Below are 14,985 nucleotides of genomic sequence, written 5' to 3'. Positions count from 1 at the left end.
ACATGTATCTTGTGTCTTTTTACTGAAAGAGAAATTAATTCTGTTTGTAGACATTTTACATTTAAAGAAAGAAATGTGTAATGCTGATTCAGAGTTTGTTAATCAGATTTAAACACTTTAACCAGTTATGACATGAAGTGTTGAACTGGAAATATTCAGTTGAGTGTGTTTGTGTCAAAGTCAGAGAGCCGTGTCTCTCTACAGTCAGAGGTTTTTGTACGACGGCTCAGTCAGTTTGTATCACTGTGGTGGACTTTTGGTGGAGGAACCAGACTGGATGTTAACTGTAAGTACTTTTGAGTCCTTTAATAACACAGATTTTATATTTCTTCTATCTAAATATCACAGCTGTCGATTTTACAACAATATTTTGTCCGATATTTGAAATTTGACATATTTGGAGTAATACTTGAAGGCTTCACAGTGTCGTTAACAGACTGAAATCAACTCCACTGAAGCTTTATCTTTAATTTTAAACATTCAGATTGGTTTATTCTGAGAAACTCCTCGGCCTTAATGTGTATGGAGACAATATTCTTCAAAAGCTTAAGTTTTAATATTCTGTCTGAAGAGCTCTGCCAGTAACTTTTGGGTCAGTGTCTCATGTGCAGAGATATTACTCCCTCCTAAAAGACATCTGATGTATTTCTTATGAGAATCTTTTTTAGTTTGAAGAAGTAGATCAGTAGTTAACAATGTTCATATGAATGTTTCACAAAATTCTGATTGTTCAGTGATGATTCCTGAGTACATGAAGGGAACAAGCAGATATCATCATCTGATTTGTGTTTAAGATTAAGTTAAAACAATAAAAATCTCATAATCTGGACTTTTGTTTCAACTGCCGACCCCTGAACCTTTTGTCTGTTAGTTAAAGAACATAATCTGTAATAAAAGTGTGCCAGTTTTGACTTTTTATCTTTAGTACTGAAACCTGTCTGTTGTCATGGTTCAGCAGTGATGCCTGTCTGTTGCCATGGTTACTGGACTCAGAGAGGGAAGTGAAACTTTTCAGATTAGTTTCATCCAATCTGAGGAAGACCAGCAGAACCAGAGGCCTCCTCTGCTGCAGCCAACAGGACGGAGTTCAGCTGACCTCATGTAAACTTTATGAATCTCTCTCTCTGCAGTGGGTCGAGTCGTCCCCACCCTGACGGTGCTGCCCCCCTCCAGTGAGGAGCTGCAGCAGGGGAAGGCCACGCTCATGTGTCTGGCCAACAAGGGCTTCCCCTCAGACTGGAGTCTGTCCTGGAAGGTGGACGGCAGCAGCAGCAGCAGCAGCAGCAGCTGGGAGCAGAGCAGGAGCCCCGGGGTGCTGGAGAAGGACGGCCGCTACAGCTGGAGCAGCACCCTGAGGCTCCCTGCAGACCAGTGGAGGAAGGTGGGCTCTGTGACCTGTGAGGCCACCCAGGGCTCCCAGACTCCAGTCTCAGAGACACTGAGGAGAGACCAGTGTTCCCAGTCCTGACCTGACTCACTGGGACTCTGCTGCTGGTTTTACTCTGCTACTGCTCTCAGTCTGCACTCTGTAACTATCTCTCTCTTTCATCTGACATGTTTCAGCAGCAATATTTACCAGCTTGTTGCTGCGTCTCAATATTATTTCACTGTTTCCACATAATAAAGACGTGTTGATCAAAGAAGCTGTTTTCATGTTTATTATCATCAAAGTGTGTGAATGATTTTATCTTCATGGTGTCAGTGACTTTATTAAATCCAGAGACAAACTGAGCTGTGATGATTTTAAAACTAATGTGTGAGATCACATCATGTGCAGCCAAATACACTGAATATTAAAGGAGGTTGTAAACTCAGACAAAACTCATAATTATAATTTAAACAGTACCAACCAGAGATGGCATTAGTATAACTTCATAACTTGTTCTCATAATCAATACAATACCGTCAGGATTGTAAAAAAAAATCTCTTCTGTAGTCCTGGCAGAATTGTTTCTAATGATGAAGATGTATACAAAACTCTTTTTAATTAAAATCCTCCAATTATCTTTCATTACTGCTGTAAAATATTGTCAAACACTCATTATTTTGATTGTATCCAGAGGAAATGCATTCCCATTTAATTAAACCCTAGAAAAAAATTGAAAACTATTTTCTAAATCTGTAATGAACAGCATGATATCATCTGCGTAGAGAAAAATAAAAAGAGTGTGATTAACAAACTTAACCTAAAAAATATTTAAATACTGCTTCTGCTAAAATCTTCAACAACAGAGATTAATTAAGGATGGAGAAAGAAAATATTAAAAGTGTTGCAGAATTTGATTCTCCTGAAATGTTTTTGTTACGATCATAATTTTTCTTTTTTGTCGTAATGTACAACACAAAACATGACTAAAATGTCACATTGACATGATAAATAATGTTACAACTTGAATGAAACCTTCTGTTTGATAGATTCAGTTCATACTTTGACTAATGAGTATTTGGGTTTCTATGAAAAATGATAGAAGATTAAAAACATGTCAATAATTTTAGTGTCCACATGTTATTAAACTGTAGAACTGAAGTATTTCAGCAGAAGTTAGCATCTACAGACAGGAGAATGTTTCAATCCCTGTTTTAATAAAAGTATAAAAAGCAGAACTCTTTGGATTAAATACAGTATATTTAGTGTTAAAATGTTGAAAGTGATTATTATTGAAGATATTCTTGTAGTGAAACCTCTGTTGTTTAGTGTCAGTGCAGCTGTTGAGTCAGATCAGTTCCTCTCCAGCTGAGGGAGGTTTTTGTACGACGCTTTTTCACTGTGTGAACGGTGTGCTGTAACCCTGCTGACAGTAGTAAACTCCTGAATCTTCAGCCTGAACTCCACTGATGGTCAGAGTGTAGTCAGGGTCAGATCCACTTCCACTGAAACGACTTGAAACTCCAGACTGACGGTCTGTAGCATCATAAATCAGGAGTTGAGGAGCTTGTCCAGGTTTCTGAAGGTACCAGTGGAGGTAGTCACTAACACTTTCACTGGTTCTACATCTGATAGAAACAGTCTGTCCTGCAGCAGACGACTGAGCTCCAGGAGACTGAGTCACTGTGATTTCTCCTGATGAACCTGGAAAACATGAAAAAGAGGAGAAGAGTTATTGAGACAAATCCAGTTTGGAGAAAGATGATCAACATCCAAACAGAAGAGGATGATTTGTTTAACATGGAGAACAGATGGAAGAAGGTCCATGCTGCTTGTTTCAGTGTTTCTCCATCATAGCAGAACATCACTGTGGTGAACCTGGTGGCATCCTGAAGCAAAGTTTTCAGCAGAGAGTCTCACCTTGAACAAGGAGCCCCAGGGTGGCCAGCAGTAGAATCAGTGACATCATCATTGTGCTGCCGGCGTGTCAGTGGCTGTGAAAGGCCTGGACAGCCACTGATCAACACTGGCCTCTTAACGGCTGGGAGCAGAGAGGCAGGACACATATGCAAACACACAGAGTCAGTGAAGTGTAGCTGTCCTCAACACATCAGCCTGTTTCCTCCTCACTGCTGAAGGCACTGACCAAAGATTTACATACTGACATGTAGAGGATACTGACAACGTCAGGAGTCAAGTGATCCAGTCATTTGTGGACAGTTTGGTTCAGTCTGTCCAGTTTGGTAACATGACCTTCTCTGACAGTGATTAGTGACATTGGTCACACTTTGTTCTCGAGAACTCTACTGAGACATTTTAAGTTGTTCTTTTTGTGAAACTAGACCATTTTTATTTCAACTTCAACTTCAGCTTTATTTATTTATATAGCACCTTTCATACATGAATGTAGCCCAAAGTGCTTCATAGAACAAAATTAAAAACAACAGACAACAATAATTTGATGAGTAAAAAGCAATCAAATAAATAAATACAAAGGCATAGAAATAACAATAATTACAAAAGTGATAAAAGTGGATGAATAAAAAATAAAATAAGTAATTGAGTCAGTACAAACTTGGAGTAAGAAATAAATATGTATACAGCTAAGAGTTAGGACAAAAGACCTAAGCAACATAAAATAAATAGTATGAAAATAAACAGAAAAAATAAAAATGGCTAAATGACGCATCCTAACTAAAAGTCAGGCTAAAAAGATGTGTCTGAAAGCTGACTCGCCATGTGTTTTACCAGAAATCTTGGGGACAACCAAGAGGCGAGCTGCTGAGGATCTGATGAACCTGCTGGGTGCATATGCAGGGATATGCATGCAGGAAGAAGAGGAAGACGGCTTTCCAACCTCTGTGCATTCTGGGAAGGGATGTGGAGGCGGTGGAGGATTATAAGTACCTGGGTGTTACCATCAACCACAGACTGGACTGGAGATCTAACACGGAAGCTGTTTACAAGAAGGGGATGAGCAGACTTTACTTCCTGAGGAAGCTGAGATCCTTCAACGTGTGCAGCAAGATGTTGGAGATCTTTTATCAGTCTGTGGTGGCCAGTGTACTTTTCTTTGCTGTGGTTTGTTGGGGAAGCAGCATCGGAGCCAGCGACACCAACAGACTCAACAAACTGATCAGGAAGGCTGGCTCTGTGATTGGCTGCAAACAGGACACTCTGGAGGCTGTGGTGGAGAGGAGGACACTGAACAAACTGTTATCCATCATGGATAATCCTCTCCACCCTCTCCAACTCACACTGGTCAGACAGCGGAGCACCTTCTCCGGAAGACTGCTTCAGCTTCGCTGTCGTAGCAACAGATACAGGAAATCTTTCCTGCCACAATCCATCACTTTATACAACAACTCTCTCACCTCTGCCTGACAGAGAACTCTGGTCTCTCTACTGTTTTGTTGTATATATTATTATTGTTATAGTATATTTTGCACATTTTGTTTTGTTGTATATATTATTGTTTATTGTTTATAGCACACTGTGGACTGTATATATACACTATGTATATATTGGATTCTATTTATGTTATGTATGAAATGTTTTATTTGCGGACCCACTACTGCTGTAACAAAATAATTTCCCAGTCTGGGATCATTAAAGTAATTCTATCTATTCTATCTATCTATATCTATAAATAATCTCAGAGAGATAAGATGATGCCAGGCCATTTAGTGATTTAAAAACTAGTGAAAGAATCTTAAAATCAATTCTAAGACTAATGAGCAACCAGTGCAGGGACTTTAAAATAGGTGTTATATGTGTTCTCTGTCTGATTTTCATCAGAACTCGGGCTGCTGCGTTTTGAACTAATTGAAAGCCGCCGATTGTTTTTTTAGGAAGAGCAGACAGGAGTGCATTACAATAGTCCAGCCTAGAGGTTATAAAAGCATGCATCAGTGTTTCTGTGTTTGCCTGCGAGAGAAATGCTCTGACCTTGGCAATGTTTCTCAAGTGACAAAAAGATATTTTGGTGACATTTCTGATGTTTGTGTCAAATCTCAGATCAGAGTCTAAGATGATACCAAGGTTTCTCACCTGGTTCTTGGTGTGAAGGCCAAGTTACTTTAGGTGCACAGATACTTGCTCTCTCTGAGCTTTTGACCCAAATATCATGACCTCTGTTTTCTCTTCATTCAGTTGGAGGAATTTCTGTGACATCCATGTATTTATGTCAGTTAAGCAGTTTATTAAAGGGACAGTGTGTAACAATTTAAGCAATTTATTAACTCAAATCAACGTCTTCGTTCATAAGTAAGTCCTCATTGGTGTACAATTACCTCTGCCAACAATCTGACTTATCCTCCTGAGCAAAGAATTACTTATCTGAATATACAGCACGGGCAAGCTCTATGGAGGCCGCCATGTCTTTCTGGTTTTAAAAAAACTATGGACTGCCGAGAGGGACACAAAGCACTACGTGGTACTACGTAGTAAGGCTTAGCGCGTTTTCGCTCAGAGCCAGCTTGACTGCGGAACTGAGAGGGAGCTCAGCGAAAGCGCTCGTCACTAACAATAACACTAACTAACTACATCTTTACCTCATTACTTGAATCAGTAGAAATACTACGAAATAGTTTCTTGTCTGTCAGGGCCACCGTAGCTTCAGGAACGTCTCCAACGTCTTCAGAACAGGAGGAGTGAGCAAAGGAGTGTTGCAATGTAGAACCTCACAGCTAGATGGCGCTAAATACTTGATATATTACACACTGTCCCTTTAAGTTATCCAGTGGGCTATGGTCATGTGGGGATACAGAAACATATAACTGGGTGTCACTACATAGCCGTGGAATTCAACGTTTTGCTTTCTAATAACATCATCAAGTGGCAGCATGTATAAATTAAAAAGGACTGGGCCTAGAATGGAGCCTTGTGGGACCCCACAGGTTACAGCCATTTTCTCTGAGGAGGAGTCACCCATGGAAACAAAGAACTCCCAGCCAGTCAGACGTGACTTGAACCAATCCAAAACCATTCCTGACAGACCAACCCAGTGTTCAAGTCTATGTATAAGAATTTCATGGTTTAAAGTGTCAAAGGCTGCACTGAGGTCAAGGAGATCCAGAACTGAAAGGTTATTTAAGTCTTAGGTTGTTTACTACTTTGACCAGTGCGGTCTCTGTGCTATGTTGGGCTCTAAATCTGGACTGAAACGTCTCGAAGATGTTGTTATTTTTTAAACAAGTGTGTACTTGACTAAAAACGACTTTTTCTAAAATCTTAGATAAAAAAGAGTGGTTTGATATGGGTCTGTAATTATTAAAATCTGACGGATCCAAGTTACTTTTTTTAAGAATAGGTCTAACCATGGCAGTTTTTAAGAAATCAGGCAAAGTGCCGATGAGTAAGGAGTGGTTGATAATCGTTAATAATTCCTCAGAAAGACAATCAAGAACAGTTTTTAAAAAAGGGAGCCGGTATGAGATCAAGTGAACAGGTAGAGGGTTTGAAGTGGGAGACTTATTACTGTCTGAAATTAGAGGCATGTGCAGTTTTAGTTTGGTCCAACTTTTATCATGAAGTTTCTGATGCTGATCTGTGATGTCATATTTTCTTTAAATGGATACAGTTGATATAGTGGAGATAGTTTTGTTAAGTTTGAAGCTGAGGTCAAAGGTCATAAGCGAGACTTTTCTCAATAACTGGCCCACGTTGTCTCCTCTTGATTATTTGGTTAATCAGATGAGAACATGGGATCTTATAGTGGTTATATATGAATGTGGTGAGAAGCTGTGTGTGTGTGTGTGTGTGTGTGTGTGTGTGTGTGTGTGTGTGTGTGTGTGTGTGTCCTCAGTGAAGTGTATCAGTCTCTGCAGTAGCTTCCAGCTGCAGCAGTCAGTTCAGTTTCTGAGGGAGGTTTTTGTACGACACTTTTTCACTGTGTGAACACATCCTGACTGTTGATGTAATGATAACTCTGACAGTAGTAAACTGCAGCATCTTCAGCCTGAACTCCACTGATGGTCAGAGTGAAGTCTTTTGATGATCCACTGCCTGTAAAACGACCTGGAATCCCTGACATTCTCTCATTGGTGTAGCGAATTAGCAGTTTAGGAGTTTCTCCATCTTTCTGTTGGTACCAGCTTAAACAGTAAGCACTGCTACAACTCCAAACCTGTTGACTGGTCCTACAGCTGATGGTGATGGAGCCTCCCAGAGCAGAGCTCACTGCTCCAGGCTGAGTCACTGTGACCTGACCTCTGGACTCTGAGGACACAGAGACAGAAACATAAAGCAGCGTCATGGTTCTGTGGGCTTCATGTCAGAGGGACGGATGTTGATGGAGGAGAGGAGTTTGATTCTCTGGACTTTACCTGTGAAGCAGCAGCAGAGCAGAGTCCAGATGAGGACGGAGGTCAAAGTCATGTTTGTGATGAGGAGGATTTCTGTGTCTTCTGTTGTCATGAAGGACAGCTGTCAGTCATCCAGTGTTCAACTCTCAGGACTATAAACTCTCCCAGAGCACTGGAGCATGCTGCTGCTGATGCAAAGTGGCTCTCTATGGAAATGTTCTGACTGACTCCAACAGGGACTTGGATCACTCTCATCATGCTGCTTATCAATCAATCAATCACTGTATGATAGAAGTGATTAGTGTCAGAGCTCATCTGTATGTGTCTTTGGTTTGAGGTTGATGTTCAACTTTTCTTCAGAGTATTTTGTGAAATCCTCGTAATTAACTGCAACACAATTCAACATCATTGTTGACAGAGTTATTGGAAATTGTTTGTTTTGTTAAATCATAATCTACAATGAACACGTGTGTCTGATAATTAGTTACGATTAGCAGGAGTTATTAGAAAACTTTTATTTTGAAATGCTTTATTTCAATTACTTTGAAAGATAAATGAATTTTGCTTGGAGAAATTTGACATTCCACAATAAAAACGTTGAATACATTTTCCTACATTTAGAATCTGTGCTTAACACTCAAACCATCATAATCAGCCACTACAACATAAATTAGGTAAACTGGGAACGTGTTTGTTGAGTGTGTTTGTGTCAAAGTCAGAGAGCCTTGTCTCTCTACAGTCAGAGGTTTTTGTACGACGGCTCAGTCAGTTTGTATCACTGTGGTGGACTTTTGGTGGAGGAACCAGACTGGATGTTAACTGTAAGTACATTTGACTCCTTTGATATCACAAATGTTGTATATTATCTATGTGAACTTCATGGCTGTAGAGCCTATAGAAATATGTTACCTGATATTTGAAATGTGATATATTTAGAATAATTCTTGAAGGCTTCACAGTGTCATTAACTAGACTGAAATCCACTCCTCTCTAACGACATCTTTAATTTTCAAGATTCTGATCATTTTTACTAGAAAGCGACTCAACATTACTCTGTATGAAGAAAATATGTTTAAAATGTTAAGTTTCAATATTCTGACTCAAAATTCTGTCAGTATCATTTGGTTCAGTGTTTAATGTGCATGTGTATTACACCATGTATCTCCCAGCAAACTATTTTAAAGTCAGTCCATCATTTTCTTTATGAGTTTTAAAAAGTGGTAGTAAACAGAATTAATCTGAATGTTTCAGTATGAAGTCTGACTGTTCAGTGATGATTTCTGCTGACACAAAGAGAACAAACACATTTGATCATTTATGATGTTTTCGGCTCGAGACAAGAAATATTTAAGAGAGTTAAAACATTAAAATTCTCACAATCTTCATCGTGTGTTTCACCATGAACCTCTGAATGTTAACTTTATTAATTATAAAGTACTCAGTAGATGTACAGTGTGCCAGTTTGAACTTTTTATCTTCAGTACTGAAACATGTCTGTTGTCATGGTTCAGCAGTGATGCCTGTCTGTTGCCATGGTTACTGGACTCAGAAAGGGAAGTGAAACTTTTTAGATGAGTTTCATCCAATCTGAGGAAGACCAGCAGAGCCAGAGGCCTCCTCTGCTGCAGTCAACAGGACGGAGTTCAGCTGACCTCATGTAAACTTTATGAATCTCTCTCTCTGCAGTGGGTCGAGTCGTCCCCACCCTGACGGTGCTGCCCCCCTCCAGTGAGGAGCTGCAGCAGGGGAAGGCCACGCTCATGTGTCTGGCCAACAAGGGCTTCCCCTCAGACTGGAGTCTGTCCTGGAAGGTGGACGGCAGCAGCAGCAGCAGCAGCAGCAGCAGCTGGGAGCAGAGCAGGAGCCCCGGGGTGCTGGAGAAGGACGGCCGCTACAGCTGGAGCAGCACCCTGAGGCTCCCTGCAGACCAGTGGAGGAAGGTGGGCTCTGTGACCTGTGAGGCCACCCAGGGCTCCCAGACTCCAGTCTCAGAGACACTGAGGAGAGACCAGTGTTCCCAGTCCTGACCTGACTCACTGGGACTCTGCTGCTGGTTTTACTCTGCTACTGCTCTCAGTCTGCACTCTGTAACTATCTCTCTCTTTCATCTGACATGTTTCAGCAGCAATATTTACCAGCTTGTTGCTGCGTCTCAATATTATTTCACTCTTTCCAGATAATAAAGACGTGTTGATCAAGGAAGCTGTTTTCATGTTTATTATCATCAAAGTGTGTGAATGATTTTATCTTCATGGTGTCAGTGACTTTATTAAATCCAGAGACAAACTGAGCTGTGATGATTTTAAAACTAATGTGTGAGATCACATCATGTGCAGCCAAATACACTGAATATTAAAGGAGGTTGTAAACTCAGACAAAACTCATAATTATAATTTAATCAGTACAAACCAGTGATGCAGTCATATAACTTCATGATTTGTTTTCATAATAAATAAAATACCCTCAGGACTGTAAAAAGAAATCTCTTGTAGTTGCTTCAGAATTGTCTGTAATGATAAACCTGTGGATAAAACTCATATGAAATCTGTACTGAACAGCATGTTATCATCTGCGTAGAGAGAAATATAAAGAGTGTGATCAACAAACTTAACCTACAAAATATTTATATGGTGTTTCTGCTAAAATCCTCAACCACAAAGACATGCACTTTAAATAAGAAAAGTGTTGCTGAATTTCATTCATCAGAAATGTTTTTGTTTCAACCACAATTCTTTTTTTGTTGTTGTAATGTAAAACACATAACATGAATAAAATATCATATTGACATGATAAATAATTTTACAACTTGAATGAAACCTTCTTTTCAATAGATTCAGTTTAAACTTTAACTAATAAGTATTTGGGTTTCATGAAAAATAGTAGAAGATTAAAAACATATGAATAACTTTAGTGTCCACATGTTATTAAACTGTAGAACTGAAGTATTTCAGCAGAGGTTAGCATCTACAGACAGAAGAATGTTTCAATCCCTGTTTTACTAAAAGTATAAAAAGCAGAACTTTTTGGATTAAATACAGTATATTTAGTGTTCAAATGTTGAAAGTGATTATTATTGAAGATATTCTTGTAGTGAGACCTCTGTTGTTTAGTGTCAGTGCAGCTGTTGAGTCAGATCAGTTCCTCTCCAGCTGAGGGAGGTTTTTGTACGACGCTTTTTCACTGTGTGAACGGTGTGCTGGAACCCTGCTGACAGTAGTAAACTCCTGAATCTTCAGCCTGAACTCCACTGATGGTCAGAGTGAAGTCAGTCCCAGATCCACTTCCACTGAAACGACTTGAAACTCCAGACTGACGGCTTGTAGCATAATAAATCAGGAGTTGAGGAGCTTGTCCAGGTTTCTGAAGGTACCAGGCCATGTAGCCACTAACACTTTCACTGGTTCTACATCTGATAGAAACAGTCTGTCCTGCAGCAGACGACTGAGCTCCAGGAGACTGAGTCACTGTGATTTCTCCTGATGAACCTGGAAAACATGAAAAAGAGGAGAAGAGTTATTGAGACAAATCCAGTTTGGAGAAAGATGATCAACATCCAAACAGAAGAGGATGATTTGTTTAACATGGAGAACAGATGGAAGAAGGTCCATGCTGCTTGTTTCAGTGTTTCTCCATCATAGCAGAACATCACTGTGGTGAACCTGGTGGCATCCTGAAGCAAAGTTTTCAGCAGAGAGTCTCACCTTGAACAAGGAGCCCCAGGGTGGCCAGCAGTAGAATCAGTGACATCATCATTGTGCTGCCGGCGTGTCAGTGGCTGTGAAAGGCCTGGACAGCCACTGATCAACACTGGCCTCTTAACGGCTGGGAGCAGAGAGGCAGGACACATATGCAAACACACAGAGTCAGTGAAGTGTAGCTGTCCTCAACACATCAGCCTGTTTCCTCCTCACTTTTTAAATCATCTTCATGTTGATGAACATAAACCCAGAATGCTGTACAGTACTTCTAACTTAATCCAGTCAAAGTTTTATTCTGTAAAAAGTCTGTTTTAAAGAGAGATCTGGCCACGATGGAGGCATGAAGACAACATCATGTCAAGACAAGCGTCACGTACTTCAGTAGGAATCACACAGAGTTTATAATTAATGTGCACAAACAGATAATTAAAATAGAAAACTTGTTTATATAGGATTAACTTAATTTTACAAAAGTTGATTTCAGCTGTTTTAGTCAGTACAACACTGGACCAAACATTTTTAATGTTGTAAAAAACCTGTGATTAAATATGGATTATAAAACACAATCAATTTAATCATTGTAAAAAGTGCTGTCATTAGTAAATTAAACTTCGTGTCCACATAGAGTCCAGAGGTGTGTTGTCCTCTGAGCCACTGATCAACACTGGCCTCTTAACGGCTGGGAGCAGAGAGGCAGGACACATATGCAAACACACAGAGTCAGTGAAGTGAAGCTGTCCTCAACACATCAGCCTGTTTCCTCCTCACTGCTGAAGGCACTGACCAAAGATTTACATACTGACATGTAGAGGATACTGACAACGTCAGGAGTCAAGTGATCCAGTGATTTGTGGACAGTTTGGTTCAGTCTGTCCAGTTTGGTAACATGACCTTTTCTAACCCTAACCGACTAATAAGATGTAACCAGTGAAGTAACACGAGCCTTTGTCTCTGCATCTTAAAGTGGTCTCATTTCGGCCATGATTACCTTTAACCCAAATCGACTTCTTTTTCCAGCATATGGGACTGAAAGCCCCCCATATCCGGGCCTGGCAAATCCTCTCCTCTCCATAAAGTGAGAGAATGTTGTTTATCTTGCTATAAACGGATCACCAGAGATCTTCTTTTAATAATTTACAACGACTAAGCACATCTGGTCTGTTCCCCTTCCTCCAAAGAAGATGAACCCCTTTTCTTCAGGTCAAACAAGGTCAAGCCCGATATTCTTCTTTCTCCACACCAAAAGGAAGGAGGAATGTTTTCTAACATAGATGTGGTGATTTAAGATGTCTTACTAATCTACGTCTCTCTCCCTCTGGAACATTCTCCAGTGGGGGAAGGCTTAATGGGAAACCTAATCTGTGTGTTCTTCTCCTCACATGTCCAACTGTTATTTATGACCGTTGCTGTTCCTGGGTCTGACATTCCAATTCCTGTCTTCTATTCTCACCCAAATTCAAATACGTCCTAAAAAACTAATAAACTACAATTCCAACTTCTTAATTTTAGCAGATTCCAAAATAGCGTACGAAGGTCATACAATAGATCTTTCCCATGTTACTGTTAAGCCCAAATGAAGTTTATTACTCAATAAGTTTGAGGTCAACAGAAACCAGCCCTCCCCTTTGTCGATGGAGGAGAGACTTGGAGATCATCATTCCTTGTGTAATACTTGTGTTATTTACCAGTTAAATGTCTGATATTTTTTGTTAAAGATAGAACTACAAGGAATATGTATAAGTCCTTGGTTCTACCGTGTATTGTATACTTTATTGTTATATGTTTTTATACTGTATTGCTTCATGTCTTAATCAGGTTTTAATTCTTTTGAATGATAAGTTGTCATTGTCATGTGGCATCTTTTCACGAAGGCAAAAATTCAACTTTTAAGATGGTGACGTTTTGGGAAGGTTAAAACACGATTTCAAAATGTTAAATACAATAGTATAGTTAGATTAACTTTATGGGAGCCTCAACTCAGATCAACCCCATTCATTCTGCCTGCTGCAGGTCATAAAACAGACACTATCCCCTTCTCTCGCCCTTTGCTTCTCCGGGCACTTCTTCTCTCCCAGCCCTTTCTTCTCTCCCTCCTCCTTCTCCTGACTTCTGCTCTTCACATCTCCCACTACTCTCTTTTCTCGTTCTTTTCATTTTTATTTAAATTTTTAAAGTAATCTTTACTTTTATTTTTGCAACAAGCTCTAAGACAAGCAAACTGAATCACTACTTTAAGTGTTTTACTTTAATCCAAATTTTAATAGAACTAATTCTTTTCTTTTTGATTTTTGATTTTATACTGTTAAAGTATCACCGCCTGATTCAGAAGAAGTTGAATTAGTTTCAGAATCAGAACTTAAGTACCACTACTTGAAACCACCAAGAAAAGTCTTTTTCAAGACTGTGATCATCTGATGAAGAACGTTGCAAGCCTTGCAAGGAGTCTCCAACAAAAAGAGACTTTGTGTGCTCCCAGCCGAGACCGACTCTGCCCCCAGTGATCCCAAGGCGGAAGCCCCGCTGGGCCTTCGGACCAAGAGTTCCTCAACAGAGTACCGGCCTTCCCTCTGGCTACTGGACCGACGCGCCGTGCCGTAGTCCAATCCAGGACTCTCTAGAACACCAACTTCAGTGCCTCCTGACTCCCAGACAAAAAAGGCTGAACGTCTTCATGCAGCTGGATCCACACACGTGAGAATGAGTGGTGTCTAAAGTTCTGACTTCTTTCAAAGTTCTGACTTTTGTCTAAGTTCTAACTTCTATCTTATGAATTTAAGAGAATTAAGATTAGGGTCTCATAGTATTAAAAATTACTCCTGTAATATTTGATATATAAATCCCGACCCTTTAACTTTACCATCTACCGACGGTCACACAACGTTATTACTTTCCTTATTACAGTCTTTACCTTCTCTGTTATCTGTTGTTCGTCTAAAATTGTCATGTCTTTTATTTTACCCCAAATTATTTAGTCAATAAACATATATAATCGTTTGTTTTTGTCTGGAACTTAATTTTAATATGGAGAACCGATGGATACGTGCAAAGAAGTCACTACTTCAGAATATTGAGACTAAATAAATTGATTTTGAATGGACTCTAACTGTCCAAGCCAACTGGTACAGTTAGGTGTTTGGAATAATGTCCTCCGGATTATTATAACTAAACACGGAGGTGGTGCCCCATTAACGAGTGTAATATTAATTGCCAGTGATTAATAATCATATATATATATCAAAGTAGTGTGGGTGAGCAGTGTCTCCTACATTATATATTTATGGTGCTGCCCATGTCAGGCCCATATACTATCCTACACCAGCTAAATTTCATATCAAATTATACAAAAAATAGAAATAATAGTCAACAAAGTTATACATAAGTGATCAACCATAGTCTAATAATTAGACCCAGAGTTTATATACATAGAGCTCTGTACTGAATTATCTTCTAATTATAGATGAAATAGGAGATCATCATATACTCTTGCACACAACATAGATAAGAACTCAGTCAAGGAGTTCATCCTGAAGGGTGTTTAGTAACCTCTTCTGTGTAACCTCTCCTGGGGATTTGTGTTCTGACAATGGTTGATGTATGAAACATAAACTATGTAATG

The 14,985-nt window shown here is 39.6% G+C and overlaps 3 gene segments (V, D, J or C); 1 reads left to right on the top strand and 2 right to left on the bottom strand.

Annotated features, from left to right (window-relative positions):
* The first annotated feature begins 80 nt into the window (after positions 1 to 80).
* LOC115578253 (Ig kappa-b4 chain C region-like) lies at positions 81 to 1,643 on the top strand. The segment is given in 3 exon segments: positions 81 to 93; positions 236 to 286; positions 1,131 to 1,643. Coding segments are annotated over 3 exon segments (402 nt in total).
* Positions 1,644 to 2,625: 982 nt separating this feature from the next.
* On the bottom strand, positions 2,626 to 3,551 carry LOC115578297 (immunoglobulin kappa variable 1-39-like). The segment is given in 2 exon segments: positions 2,626 to 3,070; positions 3,287 to 3,551. Coding segments are annotated over 2 exon segments (360 nt in total).
* A 6,503-nt stretch (positions 3,552 to 10,054) lies between these two features.
* On the bottom strand, positions 10,055 to 11,531 carry LOC115578295 (Ig kappa chain V region 3381-like). The segment is given in 2 exon segments: positions 10,055 to 11,156; positions 11,373 to 11,531. Coding segments are annotated over 2 exon segments (360 nt in total).
* Positions 11,532 to 14,985: the final 3,454 nt, after the last annotated feature.

Source organism: Sparus aurata, unplaced genomic scaffold (assembly GCF_900880675.1).
Source record: "Sparus aurata unplaced genomic scaffold, fSpaAur1.1, whole genome shotgun sequence".
Lineage (NCBI taxonomy): Eukaryota > Metazoa > Chordata > Actinopteri > Spariformes > Sparidae > Sparus > Sparus aurata.
This window is presented reverse-complemented; position numbering and strand designations above follow the sequence as displayed.